The 18,860-nt window shown below is 36.2% G+C and overlaps 1 protein-coding gene across 16 annotated transcripts in view; it reads right to left on the bottom strand.

The window, feature by feature from the left end:
- Window positions 1-18,860, bottom strand: part of GPHN (gephyrin) — a 439,201-nt gene that overhangs the window by 46,002 nt on the left and 374,339 nt on the right. For all 16 annotated transcript variants that reach the window (XM_036310162.1, XM_036310186.1, XM_036310177.1 and 13 more), the window contains one exon: window positions 8,322-8,414. In XM_036310162.1, coding sequence (XP_036166055.1) covers window positions 8,322-8,414 — 93 coding nt within the window. The remainder of the gene's footprint in view (window positions 1-8,321; window positions 8,415-18,860) is intronic.

Raw genomic sequence — 18,860 nt, 5'->3', positions numbered from 1 at the left:
CATCTATTCCTTCACTTATTTTGGCAGAATTTTAAAGCAAATCATTATTTTCTTACTGTTGAAAATTAAAAAGTCAATTAGCTTTCAGAATTCTGCACTAAATGCATCTCAAATGTGAATAAGTTGTTTTTAATTATTTTTTCTAGTAAAGATATTACCAGCCTGCCATCTCCCAGTAGCAACCTAGACATTTTCTCTTTTTACTTCTTTGGGCAAGGGAAAATTAGCAAGGCTTTAGAGTAAAACAAAGCTGAATCCTGCTTCTGCCTATTATTAGCCTCAGGACTTCCAGCAAATTACTAAACTTTTTTCTAGCCTTCACAGTTTTCTTGTTGATAAAAATGGGGATAATCATTTAAAAATACTAATTCTTTTTAAAGCTTTTCATTCCTTTCACTCATTCACTAAATTTCTAAGTGTCATCGAAGTGCTGAGGTAGAGTAAAGAGTAAAACCAGACACTGTTTCAATTCTAGTGTGGTGCCAGTCCGTTGTAATGTATTTTAAACTCTGGATCACAAATGGAAGTGGGCCCTAAAATCAACCTGTAAACAATGTTTGTTTGTTTTTTAAATTAAAAAGAATAGAAAATATATTTCATCACACATGGTAAGGATAAATACTGTTTCAGGAAACTTATTTTTATATGTGTGCATATATATATTTGTAGATATTATATATGTCATATATGTGTGTATATCATTGGCTTGTAATGTATACTGTATTTAATTTTTCTTTTTTTTTTCTTTTAAAAACAGACTTTATTTTTAAGAGCAGTTTTAGGTTTGTAGCAAAATTGCACAGAAGAGTTCAAAGTTCCCATATCTCCCCTGCTCCTGTCCATAGTTCCTCCTATCATCAATATCTTGCATTAGTGAGGTATATCTGTTACAATGGATGAATTAATATTAATACATTATTACTAATTTAAGTCTGAAGGTTACATTAAGATTCACTCTGTGTTATACAGTTCTGTGAGTTTTGACAAATGCATAGTGTCTCGTATCCACCATTACACTATCATAGAGAATTAATGTGTGTCTTCCTATGAGTGTGGTTAAAATAAAACTCTTCAAGCCACTGATGTAATAGATATTAACCATATTAATCATATTAATTAATATATAAGCACAAATTAAGAAAACCACTCTAAAGGAACATGGTTTGTGACAGTACACAACGAAAGTAATGGAAGTACACTGGAGGGTCAAGGAAAGTTACCCTAATAAGAGGATTTTTTATTAGAATATGAAGGATGAATAAAGCTAAGTAGGCAAAAGGTAGGAGTGTGTGTGTGAGGGGGTGGGGGGAGAGGGAGAGAGAGAGAGAGAGAGAGAGAGAGAGAGAGAGAGAGAGAGAGAGAGAGAGAGGTGGAAATGCTCCATATAAAGTTCCTCACCTAGAGAGCAGTATGTATAAAGGCCTCTGGTTCATGTCTTCCTTATATCTTACCCTTTAGCCATTCTCCAGTTCTGGTACTGTTGCTCCTAAGGATGACTCATATTTCAGCTCCACAGCATATGCTACTTCCATTGCTTGGAATGTCCTTTCTTTATTCCCGCCTTTGATGAAAGACTTAGCTTTTAAGACTCAGTTCAAATGTCATTTTCTTTATGAAGTCATATCTGACTCCGAATCCTCAAGAGTCACCTACTTTCTCTTTTGTTTCTCCAGAGTATTCTTGAAATAACTCTAATATGGCTTCCTAATGTATTTGCAATTATTTGCTTATTTGCCTCAGGGGGAATCCCTAGAACTTGCTGCATAATAGGTATTCTATAAATGTTCAATATGTGAAGTATTCAAAGTGTCCAATAAATAAGAATAAATTAATAATCTTTTTAGAAAGATGCATGAGTGACTGAATGAATAATATTTTTTCAACACAAAATGCTGTATTTTGAATGTCTTTCATTTTCTGCTAGGCATACTGTCTTTAAAATGTGTGTCAACATTCACCATCTTTCGATATTTAGAAAGACTGCTCTGATTTAATTCTATATAACTTAGGTTATGTTGTTATTCAGTCAAGGTTATGACTACCTCATCACGATGCTCAATAAATACTTGTTAAAAGAATAAAGAAATGAATTTGGCATTTCCATAATAGGCGGAAAGTTTGTAAACTGACTTGTATGTGTTACTATTGTGTTTTGTAAATCTTTTAAAATACTTTAAAATGAGCTCTGTAAAAATAGGGATCACTTCCTTCATTTCTTTTTTGAAACCCTCTGCTCTTCAATCTTCCTCCTGTCTCCTGTTCCCCTACACATGGAAATGCACATACACTTAAAATGCTTACATTAATATTTTACACAAATGCTCTAAATAAATGTTACTGAATAATGAGTGACTGGAGATCATCTGGGGCGAGTCTGGTATAGACTGCCAGGGAGGCCAACATCTGAAAGAGCCCTCAAGTGATTCTAAGCAGCAAGATCCCTTGTGATTAGGGACTGTGAGTTAACTGGGGAGAGAATACATGGTCACTTAAACTGTGTTCTCCACCTTGCCCTGGGAAACAGGCCTCTATACTGCTGGCTAAGGAAGGCTCAGCTAACCAACATAATATAAGGCTCTTTGAATGAAGAGGAGTCTCTTTAAAAATTATATTTCCCTTACAATAGTGCTTCTCAGTCCTTAATGAGCATATAAATCACCTGGCGATCTTGTTAAAATACAGATTCTGATTCAGTGGGTCCAGGATAGGACCTGAGGTTCTACACTGCTGAGAAAGCTGATGTTGCTACTGCTGGTTCATGGACTATTCTTGTTGAGGAGCAGACAAGATTGAACTGAATATAGACACATTCCGACTAAGAGAAAACTTAAGGAATAAAAAAAGCAGTGAACAACAACAGAAGTTCTGATTTTACATTAATGCCAAGGCTCACTATTTCTTATAAAGATAGAAAAATAATAACCAATCTATCTAATTGCTGATATTTATTGAAAAAATATCTATTAAAGAGATAAGTAAAAGAAAAGTTGCCATTTTCAAGATGAATTCTACAAGCTTAGGTGTGAGGGGGCTGAAGTGGAGGAACGGTGGTATATGAACCTAAAGTTTAAAAAAAAATTAAGCTACAGTATGCCATCAGAAAAGATGGAGTCCCAGGATTTCTGTAAAGGCTTAGGATCTCTGCCCCCTGCCAATTCTGACATTTCAGTTAATAAACTTTCTTGTTTTGTAATTGTTGAATTTAATTAGAAGGAAGTGCTAAAAGCAATATAAACCCAATCCTAACAGCAAATGCATCATATAATTCATTACACTTAATGCTAGATTCTGAAGCTTTTAATGTCCAGATTTTTTTTAGTCTTGTTTACCTGTTTATGTAAAGATTTCTGATGTCATTTTATATAAAATTGATACCATTAGATAACTATTCATTGTGGCAATGTATAGAAAATAGTGTTCCCCAAGTCATTTATTATAGAATTATTACTTATTTTCATTTTCCAGCCATATGTGAACTCTCTTTAAGCCTCCTGAAACACTTTATTCATTTATTTCCAATAATAAAGAGTCTCATCATTTCCATGTTAGGACTGAATAAAAAAGACTGCAGAGATCACATACCTTTCAGAGATCCTAGGAAATATCTTCAACAGAGGAACAAGGCAGAGGGGTTTATTTACTTTGATAACAGAAGCACACTAAGACCAGGATGACAGACAATAGGGCAATAGTATTTATGTATATAGTAAAATTAAGATTATAGAAAGAGTTGGGGTGGGAGAAAGAGAAGGTGACAAGACTAGCACAACAGGATTAATACTTGCTGCAATTATATTGAGGGATTAAATCAGGTGAGTTGTTTGGAATTTTAAGTCTGTTGTCTTTTCTTATGGAGAGCAGGGAGCTAGGGAGTAGAACAGATGAGTGAGACGGCATTTTATATAATTTACAAAAATGCCCATTTATTTTTAGTATTGAGAAAAGAGATATTCCTTAAATACAGTTTTAACTAAAATTAATTATTCCAAATTATCTCTCTGCTCACATGAGTAATACTCCCATATCATAGTAAGAAGAGTAATACTCTTCTTCATCTGAAGTGTCCTATAGTGGAGGCAATAGGCTGTCAAATGAGTTGGAGAACCAGCTGTGGCCAAAAAGGTTTTGAATGGGCAAAATAAAAACCCTGTAACATGGCTTTCATGAAAGACTAAGAATTAGCTCTAATAAAAAAATTATACTGATAAATCATAAATTAAAAAAAGGTTATACTGAATTTTAGTATACAGTTTAATCTACTGCCAGGAAGTACAACAAAATAATAATAGTGGCTGGGCAGTGAGAAAATGGGCAATTTTGAGATGTTCTTTTTTATTTTCTATAGTTTCCAAAAACAAATATTTCAATCAGAAATTAAAACAGAAAAAATCTTTTAAAATTTACTTTACCCAAATGGCAAAGATTTCTTTCAATATATCCTTCCAGAATTGATTGCAACATGTGGTTCTCAAAATACTTACTGGCTTGTTCATAATTTTTCCTTTTTCTAAATAATCCCAAAACAAGTTCTGAAGGGATAAGCCTTTCATATTGAACATTTTCAAGAAAGCTGACCCTGGAATTCTGAGACATTTTTTCCTTTATTACATCTAAGAAGAAACTGTGTAAGAAGATGGTCTAGTATTTTTGTTTTTTTTGCTTGTCCAATTTTCCCAACACCATTTATTGAATAGACTATCTTTACCCCATTGTATGTTCTTGTCTTCTTTGTCAAATATTAATTGACTATATAGGCATGGGTCTATTTCTGGGCTCTCGATTCTGTTCCATTGATCTATATGTCTGTTTTTATACCAGTACCATGCTGTTTCTATTACTATGGCCTTATAGTATAGTTTGATTATCAGGTAGTGTTATACTTCCAACTTTGTTCTTCTTTCTCAATATTGCTGAGGCTATTTGGGATTTTTGTGGTTCCATATACATTTGTTTTTTTCAAGACAGAATGGATGGACCTGGAGGGTATTAAGCTTAGTGAAATAAGTCAGTTAGAGAAAGACAAATACCATATGATTTCACTTATATGTGAAATCTAAAGAACAAAATAAATGAACAAACAAAATTTGATGCAGTGAGTAGGCTGTTGGTTGCCAAAGGGGAAGAGTGTTGGGGGACTGGGAGAAAGAGGTAAAGGTAGATTAAGAAGTACAAGTGGTAGTTACAAAACAGTCACAGGGATGTAAAGTAAAGCATAAGGAATATAGTCAATAACATTGTGATAACTATGTATGGTGCCAGTTTGGTACTGAAAATATCGAGGGAAACACTATGTAAAGTATATGATTGTCTAACGGTTAGACTCTAACCACTAAGCTGTAAACCTGAAATCAACACAAAATAATATTGAAGTAAACTGTAATTTAAAAAAAAATTGTGAGACAATGAGCACCTACCCACATCTCTCCAGGAGGGTGTGAATGCATCAAAATGATTGACTTACTCAGTATGAAGGGAGAAATAACTCTTCAAAAATATGAAGAATATGATATCTAACTTATACTGATAAATCATAAATAAAAAAGGTTTCATTTTCTTTTACCTTTCAAATTTACTCTGTCCTGAATGCAGTTTTAGGTTTATAAGGTCACAGCTCTTCCTATTATTTAAATCATCATCACTGACTCTTGCCTTCTTTACATTCTAATCTATCTTATTTTTAAAAAGTTGTTCCTATTTCTCATTTCCTTAGTCATTTTTTACTGTCTTGATTCTTTCAACCCACATACCTTAAAGCAAGTGATCCTCCAACTGGTTTGGAGTTTTATGCCACATGCTTCTGAAGGATACTGGCTAATGCTTAGTGATCCAGAGCAAGTTAGCAACCTCTTTACACCTAGAGGGTTAGCAATGCTCACAGGTGCCACTGGTTATTACTGGAAGGCCTAAGGCAAAGGCAGAGGAGAAGAAAAAAAGGGAGAATAACGGGAGTGGGGAGGAAAGAATGGCAGTAAAGGAAGACAGGGTGGAGAGAAGAGGGGACACGAAGTAGAGTGGTAAAGAACCACAACAATAGCTTCCAGGAAATTCTTTACCAAGACAATGACTGGGAGGTGGCATTGTAACACAGAAAAGCCTAAGACCATGTCTTTTTGTTTACTGATGACTTTTGCTACTTTAAGTATGATATTGATATATATATATATACACACACACACATAGATTTACCAACCATTCCCAATTTGAGATTTAACTATATCCACAATGTTATGTTATGTGTTAAGTCTCTGTTAAATGGTCTATATGTTAGAGAACTCTCAATACTTCACAGGAAAGAAATAATATGAATAAGTTGCATGATATATAATCTGTTGAAACTTTTATACTGTGAGATGTCATTTTAGATGTTTTTTCTCTGTGTAAAATAACTAAAATACCATCACTTCAAAACACAAAGAAAAATAAGATACTGAATGGTAACTTCACATAAAAATTTCTTTGATAGATTCTACAGCACAAAGGCTCTTTTTATGGCTCATGTGGGCTAACTGCTCTTTCTGGCAACTAGAAAAGCTAAGAGCAATAGTTTCTTTTTATTAAGCTGTTACATCTCATGCAAAAATCATAGAACAACATTCTGTTTGAGAATAATTCTGCCTCAAATAATTTATTTTCTTACTTTCTCCTACTTTATATTACAAAGCATGTAAAAAATAGACTTTCTTGTCCCTCTGGTATTTCATTTGTTGTAGCTGTTTGTTCAATTCTGGAAATAAGAATTATTTGTGATTTTATAGTAATACTGTATGGCTGTTAATTATAAGTTCAAAACAAAATTTATATCTTAGATTGGGAATAAGAAACAAAAAGAGCCAATGAGGCTATCAGAAGATTAAAACAATTTTATTTCTGGACAATATGCATTACATAATAAACTCTGTAGAAGGAATTAATTGGGAAAAATTTGGTAGGGATTTATTATTTATGTTTTCAGAAATACTCTAATTTAGTGAGATCAAGCAGAATGAGGTGCATCCAAGATAGTATTCCTGAGACAGTATAAACTAGTAGGAATTAATCCCCTCACCATTTTATTTACACAGAATATGAGATTAACAATTTAGGGAAATGTTATACTTTTTTCAGAGATTGTATAAGTCAATGTGTTTATCATAATAACAGTAGTGATAATAATAGATATGATTATTAAAAACAATTATTGAATGCTCTTTTTGGTGCCAGGAACTTTACTAAGGATTTTTATAGTTTCATTTAATCCTCACAACAACCTGTTGGGGTAAGAACTGTTATAATTATCACCATTTTACAGATGAGAAACTGAGGCTCAAAAAGTTTAGGTAATTTGCTAAAAGTTAAATCAATGGAACTGGTACTAGAACCCAGATCATTCTTTGCTCAAAGCCCATACCCTTAACCACTTACTATACTGCCTCCAACATAAAAAGATACTTCTAAGAGATGGTGATAGAACATAGAGATTAACTAATATATTTCTTTACAAAAAATAGAAAATTATTTTAGTAGTTAGAGTAAAAAGAAAATAATGACAAAAATCAGCAAGAAACTCCATAAATGATCATTAAAAAAGGAATTGGCCTTCTTAACAGTTTTGATAAGTTGGGAAATGTTTTTAGACATTTCTTCAATGACATAAGCCTTGAGTTAATAACCAATAATAGTTTCTAAGCAATTCAGTTGCATTTTCATTTAGGGTTCTTAGATTGGACTTTAGACAGGTAAATACTATTTCTTTTTTGCTTTTAAGTTTTACGTAATCTCGGGTAACTCCAAAGGTGTGAGCTGCCTGGTACCATCTGGAGCTTTAGATATTTGAAATATGGCATCTTCCCAGGAATTAGAGGTTTCCCTCATGCTTGCTTTTTATGAAGCCTTTATTGATGTTTGAGTTTAAAGCAAGAGAAAACATCACCCCACTTTATCCCTATGTTGGGAATCTGCTCTTCTTTCTTGTACCATATAGATGTTTTCAACTAAAAAACATGCAAAAAACATCCAGACAAAGTAAGACTGTCTACTATCTGGTATGTGTAAGGCTAAAAGAATAAACTATAGTATAGTGTGTTTTTTTTTATATATCAATCTCTACATATAATTGTAAATAATAATTTTTAAGTAACTAGTAATTTCACTAAAAAGCTTTAAACAAGATTGTGTCAGAAAATAGATAGATGTAGATTACTTTTGTTATCTATGAATAAAATTATTTTGACAACCAAGGGGGAAACAGATTTAACAGTTGTTGGGTGCCCAGGCTGAGCCAAAAATCTGAAAAAACACACAGTGTGAGTTATGATGATACTCAAGAAAGCCAAAATATTTACCTCGAACAGCATAGCCATCTTTTACTGATGCTGGGAAGGGGGGTAGGTTATCTTTTGCATATACATCTTGAGCAAGGACTCGACCCATTCCATCTGAAAGAAGAGAAAAGAAGCAAAACACGGTTGTTGAGATTAATTTTAAACAGGCAGTCATAGACAAGATGAGCATATGTGCTTGCCTGACAAGGCTTGTATATGGGCTCAGTCAGACCTGATTTCTAACCCACAGAATAGGAGACAGAAGGAAGAGATGAATCCTAGCATCTGAAATGAAATATTAGATTCAGTCCATTAATAATGTTTGCAGAGATTATTTGAATATGAGTAGCTATACAAAATCATCAAAGATGTGCTTAAGTTGACATGTCATTAATCCTTTGACAACCCAAAAATGACTTTAAAAAGCCAATTATTAAACATTTTCATATCCATTGACCCAGTAATTTTACCTCTAGAAATCTGTTAAGAAAATGAATAAATATTTTTTTCTATGTCTAAGACTTTTTCCTCTTTTTTGCTCAATCCCTCTACCTCCTTCCAGCCCCTCTCCTATAATAGGCTGTCAGCTTGCTGGTCTGTCTCTATTTTGCTAGTTAGTTCATTTTATTAAATTCCATATATGAGTAAAATCATATGGTACTTGTTGTTCTCTGACTGGCTTATTTCACAAATCTCTATGCACATGCTTATTTCAGAGTTGCTTACATTAGTGAGAAATGGGAAGAAATCAAAAGACCAATAACATAGAAATTTAAATATACGAAGATGTAGCCTTATGATAAAACATTATGTAGGCTAAACTAATATTTATGAAGAAGATTCACTGACACAGGAAAACTCATATAGTTAAAAACATGCAGAATTGCACATGTAGACATATGCATAAGTATCAATAGAAAAAGATAGGAAAGGCATACATGAAAAATAAAGCATCTGTTATTTCAGTGTGCTAGAATTATATATGATTTTTATTCCTTTTGCTATATACTTTTCTGAAAGTGACCAAGTTTTCTACAATAAACATGAAATTTTTATAAAGTTTTTTTTTCCTTATGAAGAGAAAAGCAAAGACAAGAGCTTCCTTACCATTCCATTTGAATTTTAGCCTTGATTTTGCCTTTATTAACCTAAAAAAAGTAGTGACTATAAGAAAAGGGCTAAGTAGAAAAAGCCAGTCACAAAAGATCACACATGATACCTTTATATAAAATGTCCAGAATCGGTTAATCTATAGAGATTGAAAGTAGACCATTGGTTACTTAAGGCTAAGTGGGGATATGAGGGGATAGGAGGATGACAGATAAAGGGGAGAGGGATTGTTTGTGAGGTGATGAAAATGTTCCAAAGTTGATTATGGTGATTATTGTACATACCTGTGAATATACTAAGACATTGTATTGTATACTTTAAATGAGTGAATTGTGGTATATGAATTGTATCTTCATAAAACTGTTATTTTTTTAAAGGGCAAGGATAAGAGATTTTAAAAAAAGAATATTCCTCTCATTTCAACAAATAAGTATATTTAGGCAAGTCAAGAAAAATTACATTTGTAGCACAGATATACCATCTGGTCTTTACAGACCTTCTTGAAATATCATGGGAAAAAAATAATACACATCATTTTGAAAAAAAAGAACTGCTTCATACTTAGGCTATTAAAATTTATCAATATATCATATAATTGGCAAGATTTTTATTTTGGACTTATACTAAATATAGGGTGCTGTCTTTAAGGTAAATTAGATACCTACTGGGTTAATTCTGCTTTTAGAGTTGGTATTAAGTTAACCTATCAGCAGAGTTTTAATCTCTTCAAAGAGAAAAACAAAAAGTTCTGGTCTAAAAGCCTAAGGCAAGGGACAGGATTTATAGAGAACTATGCAATTGATCGGAAAATGGTAAAAACTCCCAGTTGCAGCAGATGCAAGAGTTTTGAAGGAATAAATGTCAGATAGACAAGCACCTACTGTATATCCAAATCTCCCAGTAGGGTTCAGGACTAAACAATGGGTAGCTCTTCCAAGAAGTCAATATTAGAATTGTCTGGTCAATGTCTGACCAGATGATCTGTTTGGGAACTTAAAGAGTATGTAGTAGTGCTGAAAGTTACTTCATCACATGGGACAGTCTCTCTTGCATACATATAGGTACATAGATGTTAAAGCATCCCTTTTCTTTGCCCATAGGTGGAGCCCAAGGATTGTGTTGAATAAACTTTGGGCATGTGTTTTGAAAAAGGGAACCTCAGCCTTCTTCAAACTTGAATGGGAACCAGGCAGCAGTAACTTCTCAACTAGATATTATGACTATTTTAGGTTTCACATTTAGTAGAGAAACAACAGTGAGCAGTTGAAGCTGTGGGAGCCAAAAGTTTTACTAAAAGATATAATTTCAGGAAAACATAAGCAAAATTCCTTTTTCTCAGGTGCTCTATTCCAATAGAGCCCTACTTAAAATAAGCAAAATATGATTTCCCCAATATATATTTAATACAACTAATATGTTCTCTTAGGAAGAGTTGGTGGTGGGAATTCGTAGCTCTTCACAGTCAGAAGTGAGCCTTTCAGTTGTAGAAAGTTAGTCTGTATGCCAAGAAGCTATGGCCCTACTTTCGGAGTCTGAGGAGAAAATGTTCATTGTGTTCTACTTTCCCCCTCACACTTATTCTCTAAGTTCTGTATAATAAAGGATGTCTTCAGTTTGTTGAAGATGAAAATAAATATGCATATTTCTAGATTCTGTGGGGGTCAGAAATCTTAAAGGCAGGGCTATGTATTACTGGGGATCCTGATCTGTATACACAATTAAGTGTTCTGAAGAAGGTGATAAGAAGGAAAGAGTGGAAAAGACGGGCTGTTGTATGCTTACTTGTGCTGCAAGAAGACAGTGGCAGAGTGCTTGGTTAAAAGGTGGTTGCCTTTTATGCTATCAGCAGGAAACTCATGAGTCAGCTTCCCATAGGTAACAGTCATTATGCCTACTCTCCTAGTGTTAGCTTTTTTATAATGGGATGACTGCCCCAAAAAATAACTTCAGAAAGTCTTTAGAAATTCAAATGGCTGACAATGGACACATATACAAGGAAAATCAAGATAGAGAGCTGTTTATAAAATTGAGTATGCTTTGTAACCATTAAATACAAATGTATTCTCTAAGAGGTAAAAGCAAATATTTGTTGGTTGGGCATTTATTCTGACTCAGATAATAGTCTCTTCTTGCTATCTAAATTAGGATGTCAGGAGAACTGAGTGACTTTTGGATGTAAGAGGGAAAAGCATGTTAATTTCTCAAGGTCACTTATCAGAGTGATTCCACTCTGTAAAGTTTCCTGTGTAGTTATTTCTAAGAAGGCTTTGGAGGAAGTCAAGGGAAAATTGAGTTCAGTGCTCCAGGAAATTGATTCCTTGTCCTCACTTTGGCTAACCAGGATACTATCAGTTTATATTTCAGGAATGCAGGAAGAGTGTGGTAGATAACATAAGTTTGAAAAGAAAGGTACCATTCAACATTTCCTAATATAAAACATGGATATAACTCAGTTTTATATACTATATATAAAACATTTAAAAACCACCATCACATCCAATCTATGTGAGAGGCTACTGAAGGATCTTTTTGACTTAACAGCTATCAGTTATGCTTACAAAAATAGTTGAGAAGGCAGACTTGATACATATACTTACTCTGGCCAAATGACCATTGGTAGGAACAACATTAGTTAAGTCCAAAGATTAAGAGGAAGGTGAAACAGGTTCAGAATTGGGTCATTACAACATTAACAAAAAAAAGTTTTATTGTGAAATATAATATACTTATAGAAAGCTTCATGATTATTTAAGAGACATTAAACATTTAATATGGTGAGCCTATCCCAATATAATATAATTTATTCCCACATTTTGACTGTGAATTTGAAAGATTAGACAACATTGGTACATTATAAATCTAACTAATGTATTATTATAGGCTTCACAATTTTGTAAACTGAGAAAGATTAAATGATTTAGGGTTGAATATATTTTGGGTAAAAACAAGCACATTAATTAATCTCTAGTTACTCCAGAAGTCATGTTTATGGAATAGTACAAAAAAATGCCTAAGCTTTTAAAACATGTAGCTTGTTCAAAGAGGTATTGCATTGTGCATTTGTATTTTTCCATCTAGGGATGCTCATTACCTGTCAATGTAATGAGTGAGGGCCAGCATTACAGTTTTACATCATAAAATAAAAATAAGCTTTGTGCAAAGTTACAGAATTTGGATAAATACAAATGTTATGATTATTAGAAATGATTAAGATGATTTAGAAATACAAAAAGATGCAATGGAATTGGTAATGAATTAGTTCTTAGACTGTATTGTGGTTTCATGATATAAATTTTATATCTCTGTTATATATTCATTTATATCCTACATAATAAAAGGCTAATATGCAAATTGACCAAACAGTGGAATGACTGGTGGCTATGATGTGCAATGACCACCAGGGGGCAGACACTCAACGCAGGAGCTATCCCCTGGTGGTCAGTGCGCACCCACAGGGGGAGTGCTGCACAGCCAGAAGCCATGTTCACGGTTGGCGAGCGCAGTGGCGGTGGCAACGCTAAAGATGTCCAACTGCCGGCTTAGGCCCACTCCCAGTGAGCAGGCCTACACCATCAATTGGACATTCCCCAAGGGCTCCCGGACTGTGAGAGGGTGCAGGCCAGTTTGAGGGACTCCCCTTGAGTGCACGAATTTCGTGCAATGGGCCTCTAGTATATAAAATATTAAGCTTTAAAAGCAATAAGTGCATAACTGTAAAAAGCATTTACCTTAATTGAAATGAAAGATATATATTTTTGGGAAAACATTAGTTTTAAAAAATACCTAAACCTGTGGTCACAGAAAATATTTCAAATGAAAGTAAATGATCACTCCTTGTGGTACTTAATGATGGAAACCTTCCCACACCAAGGTCACATGAATAGGGTGTCACTGATAAATAGATAGCACTTAGGTGAAAGGGATGGATTTGTTGGTCAGGATTTGGTAGAAACAAACAAAATGCTCTTTCTATAGTTTGAATAATTTAAATAAACTCTTCTTTATTGGTAGTTTCTCAATCACTGTCCTATAAACTACAATGTACTCCACAGGGAAAAATATTTTCTTATTATAATTTCTATAATTTTAAACACATGTTCTAGTATCCTAAAAATAATTCCTAACATTCAACATTAATTGTCCTATATTAGCATATTACTACTATGACTATTTAAAAAAGGTATGTAATAAATATTTTATAAAAAGAAAAAAAAAAGATGATGAAATAAAGCTCCTAGATGAGATGCAAGAAGAAGTAAATATTAAATCTAACAATTACAATATTGACCTTGAAGTAATCCTGGCAACTTACTTTCATATTGCTTAAATCAAAATAAGGAAATTAGTAAAGCATTATAGTTTCAAGGCTGCAATAGTATCACTGAATCACTCAGTGTTATTTACAAATGATAAGACAAGATGTTAATAGTTGATTTTTAAAATTAATTAACTAATTAATTAATTAATTTATCTAGCACATTAACCAAGGACATTGGGATTCTGTAGAAAAGGAGTTTATCGACAGATAAAATAATATATTTTTTTAAAAATATATTTTATTGATTTTTTACAGAGAGGAAGGGAAAGGGATAGAGAGTTAGAAACATCGATGAGAGAGAAACATCGATCAGCTGCCTCCTGCACATCTCCTACTGGGGATGTGCCCGCAACCAAGGTACATGCCCTTGACCGGAATCGAACCTGGGACCCTTGAGTCTGCAGGCCGACGCTCTGTCCACTGAGCCAAACCGGCCAGGGCAGAGAAAATAATATTTTTAACCAATTAAATATATTTTGTTCCTGGAAAATGGAGTTAAAGTTTTAAAAATTGATGCAAATTTATTCCATTCTTATATACATTAGGACACATTATAAAGATTGTTGCTGGTTATAAAAGAATCCTTGTGTCTCTAATTTTGCTCATATGCTTTTGTTTCATAATTAACCTAGAGGCCTGGTGCACAAAAATTTCTGCACTCGGGGGGGAAAGGGGGGTCCCTCAGCCCAGCCTGTGCCCTCTCGCAGTCTGGGACCCCTCAAGAGATAACGACCTGCTGGCTTAGGCCTGCTCCCGGGTGGCAGAGGGCAGGCCAAATCCCTAGGTACAGCCCCTGGTCGGGCTCAGAGCAGGGCCGATTGGGGAGTTGGGGCGCCGCCCCCTGTCATGCACAGAGCAGGGCGGATTGGAAGGCTGCGATGCCACCCTCTGTCATGCTCAGGGTAGGGCCGATTGGGGGGTTGGGGCACCGTCCCCTGTCACACTCAAGGCAGGGTCGATAGGGAGGTTGTGGCGCCACCCCCTGTCACGCACAGAGCAGGGTCCATCAGGGGGGTTGGGGCTCCGTACCCTGTCACGCACAGAGCAGGGCCCGTGGGGGGGGGGAGGGTTGGGGCGCCGCACCCTGTCACATACAGAGCCCCAGGGAGATCAGGGGGTTGGGGAGCTCCCCCGTGTCAGGCACAGAATAGGGCTGATCAGGAGGTTGGGGCGCCTTCCCCTGTCACGAACAGAGCAGGGCCGGTAGGGAGGTTGTGGCCCTACCCCCTGTTACACACAGAGCTGCAGGGCGATCAGGGGGTTTGGGCGCTACCCCCTGTCATGCTGATCCCGGTGCCGGGAGGCCTCTCGGCTCCGCTGATCCCGGTGCAGGGAGGCATATTACCCTTTTACTATATAGGATAGAGGCCTGGTGCATGTGTGGGGGCTGGCTGGTTTGCCCTGAAGGGTGTCCTGGATCAGGGTGGGGGTCCCCACTGGGATGCCTGGCCAGCCTGGGTGAGGGGCTGAGGGCTGTTTGCAGCTGGTCACACACCCTTCTGGGTGGGGGTCCCTACTGGGGTGCCTGGCCAGCCTGGGTGAGGGGATGATGGCTGTTTGCAGCTGGTCACACACCCTTCAGGGTGGGGGTCCCCACTGGGGTGCCTGGCCAGTCTGGGTGAGGGGCTGAGGGCTGTTTTCAGGCTGGCGGGTGACGGAAGCTTCCAACTGATCCTTTTTTTCTTTTTTTCTTTTTTAATTCTGGGCCAGCTTTAGCTCTGAGGCTCCAGCTCTTAGGCCTCTGCTCCTGAAAGCAGGTATCTGGTTTGTTTCAGTTCTATAATCGAAACTCTGTATCAACTCCAGCTCTGAGATCCCGGCTCGCTTAAAGCTGGTTTCTGGGGTTTTGTTTAGCTTCTATATTTGTTACTATGTTTCTTAAACTGCAGGCTCAGAGGCTGGCAAGGCAGGCAGGGAACGTTGGTTTCCTCCGTCACTGAAGCAAGCAAACCTCATGTTAGTTTCAAGCTGCCTGGCTGCCGGCCGCCATCTTGGCTGGCAGTTAATTTGCATATCTCACCGATTAGCCAATGGGAAGGTAGTGGTCGTACGCCAATTACCATATTTCTCTTTTATTAGATAGGATGGAAGATTTGAGTTTCCCTGCCACATACTACATGGTATGGGGTGAGTTAATAGCCTGCCAGGAATTGCAAAGTCTTTACTTAAAAAAATAGTCAAAGAGGTAATTACTGTAGCACTGGATGCTCTAATGGGAAAACTAATCAATAAAATCAATTTAAAAAAAGCTATTGCCCAGTTTCCATTCCTGGTAATTCTCTTGCTGGTGGTACTGGCAAATCCTTTACTGCCACTGAAATTTGTCTCTTTTCATTTTTATTAATTTTCTTCCCTGTAGTTTGGAAAATCTTGTATATTTACAAAAATTTTCATAGTTCTACCAATATAATTAAGAATAGACAAGAATTTCTAAAAATCGGAAATCCTTCTTTGATCACTGCAAGAATAAGGTGTTTTGATGCTATTCCTTGGAAAAATTTTCTATTTTCATTTTATTTTAACTGAAACATTTTTCCCATTGCTTATATTCTGAATCCTAACCTAATACTGCTAATAGAGATGATGGTACCTCAAAATAGATACTGAATAAAAGGATTGCCAAGTAAACTATGCTAAATAAAATGTATATTTAAAATGTGAAAAAGTACCCCAAAAGAATGGAAAATTAAGAATCACTAAGAATCGTATTTAAAAATTATACTTTGTTTTAACCTGATATACTGAAATTACTTCCTCCTTATTTTAAAAAAATTAATATAGATGGTTTTATCAAAATTATTTCAAGTGAGATACACTTATAATAAGCTTTATTTTTAAAGAGAGAGAATACATATAAGGAGACATTTAATGTTATGGAGAGAAGGAAGTATGAAATAGGAAGATTAGTCTACCTGACTGCCACATGGGATAATTAGCCAATGTTACAGGTCTGATTCCTATGTGACTTAATTTTACTCAATTATATAACTATAGAAATGACTCCCCCACACAAGAGGGCTTATTGAGTATTGTGATAACAGCACACATGTGGTAATTGCCATACTGGGGGAAAAGCACCTGAAAGCACATATACAGAGAACAGATTGGTATTATAATCACAATCTTGGACATTAAGAGCAGCATAATTGCCTAGAGATTATGATTACATACACACACACATACAAACAAACATACACACATACCATGAATACATAGAGGGATTTAATTTTTCGTATTTGAGGAATACAGGAAGAAGTATACAGGAAATGATATAAATAAAAGGATATAATGAGATGTGCATATTTTAGAGGCATAATAAAGTTTATGGGTTAAAGAGTCTAAAGAGATAAGACTACCTGAAGGGAAGTACGAATGAGTTCAAGCAGTCACATTGAAAAATCTACAGCAAATGCTAGCCCAGACCAACACCCCAGGAGGTATTTGCAAGCAAATGGGATCATCCTAGGTGAAACTTTACTAGACTGGAGTCAGTAATCCACACTAATAAAAGGGAAACATGCAAATTGACCATCCCTCTGCTACGCCCACCAACCAATCAGGGCAAGTATGCAAATTAACCCAATAAAGATGGCGGCGGCCACGGAGCTGGAGGCTTGGGTTGCCTCTGGTGATGGAGGAAGCCAAGCTTCCTGCCCGCCCTGGCCGCTGCTGAAGGAGTGGCTGGGAGCATGGGTCAGGGGCGACCCAGGCTTCCAGCTGGCCCTGGCTGCCGCTCAAGGAGGGGCTGGGGGCCTGGGTTGCCAGGAACCCGGGGAGGCGGGGCGGGCCTAGAGACTTGGCTTCTCCGCTGCGGCTGGACCAAAGGCCTGGGTCCTGGGTGCCGGAGGAAAATAGATGCCAGCAGCCAGGGGAAGGAAGGCCTTTTGCATGAATCTTCATGCAATGAGCCTCTTGCTTAGATAATAAACATATGCTTTCACTTGAAACATTTAAATAACTACCCAAATTCTCTGCTTCAATTTTGTAAAGCTCAATCAGAAATAAGCTCAAAAACTGCAAAAACTGCTGTTTAGGTTACATTTCCTAATGGGAAAGGGAGCACATGCCTGAATGACCTAGTAGGTAATGTAAATTTGACTACAACAAAATGCATAGGGATCCAGAAACAGTTCATGTGGATCAACAAATGGAGCTGAGCCAAGGGATCTAGCGTTGACACTGTAATTTATAGGTGCTTATATCAGGGCTATGATCTCAGAATCCCCACGTGGAGAAGGGAAGGGAATCAATCATTTACTAAATTTGAAATATGGCAGCTTGGTGCAAACTAGATGATTTACATATATTATTTCCTTTAATAATATCTCACAATGATCTTATTGGGTAGAAATTATTCCTATTTTTATGTATGAGAGAAATAAGACTCAGAAGGGTTATGTAGCTTGCCCAAGGTCTCTCAGCTAGTTAAAAGTGAAGCAAGGTAAAGAGTATATTTGATGGCAAGTTCCTGCTGGTATACCTTACTTGCCTTTTCATTATTTTCTGACAGCCCCTGAATCCTCAAGAGGAATTAATGAATTCCTAGCATGAGCTGTGAACCATTTTGGTGAGGACCTCCTACTGTTTGAAATCAAGAGCTTCTGAATTTCTTCTAGAGGCAGTAATTTCTGCCTACTTTCAGGCAATTATCTAACTGTAAGTCAGAGACAGGGAGAAATACCTCTGCTGTGGTCAGTATTCTAAAAGAGACCACTGCTTCCAAGTGAGTTCCAACATCAAAGCTTAACGTTTCCTTGACTCGAATTACTTAAGTGTTTTCTGGAAAAACAAAGATCCAAGGTTAGAGATGCTAAAGTCTGCGATCATTTAATCTTGAATAAGAAAGCCTAGAGCTAGTGATCTAAAATAATATCCTAAGAAAACATAACCTTTCTATTGAAAGCTCATAGTTTTTCCATTGTTAACTAAAAGAGACGGGGAATTACAGCGAATGGTGCCAGAATATTTTAACCTGCTTTACAGTAGCTAGTACAATACCAAATGTGAAGCTGTAATTTATTCATGCAAAGCATTTCATAAGCAAAGAAAACGAATCAGAAGTGGCAGTCTTACATATATTATCCCCTGTTGTTATCCCAGGTATGCCTCTCACAAGAAACCAAAGGAAGATA

This window comes from Myotis myotis, unplaced genomic scaffold, assembly GCF_014108235.1.
Source record: "Myotis myotis isolate mMyoMyo1 unplaced genomic scaffold, mMyoMyo1.p scaffold_m19_p_1, whole genome shotgun sequence".
NCBI classification, from domain to species: Eukaryota; Metazoa; Chordata; class Mammalia; order Chiroptera; family Vespertilionidae; genus Myotis; species Myotis myotis.
This window is presented reverse-complemented; position numbering and strand designations above follow the sequence as displayed.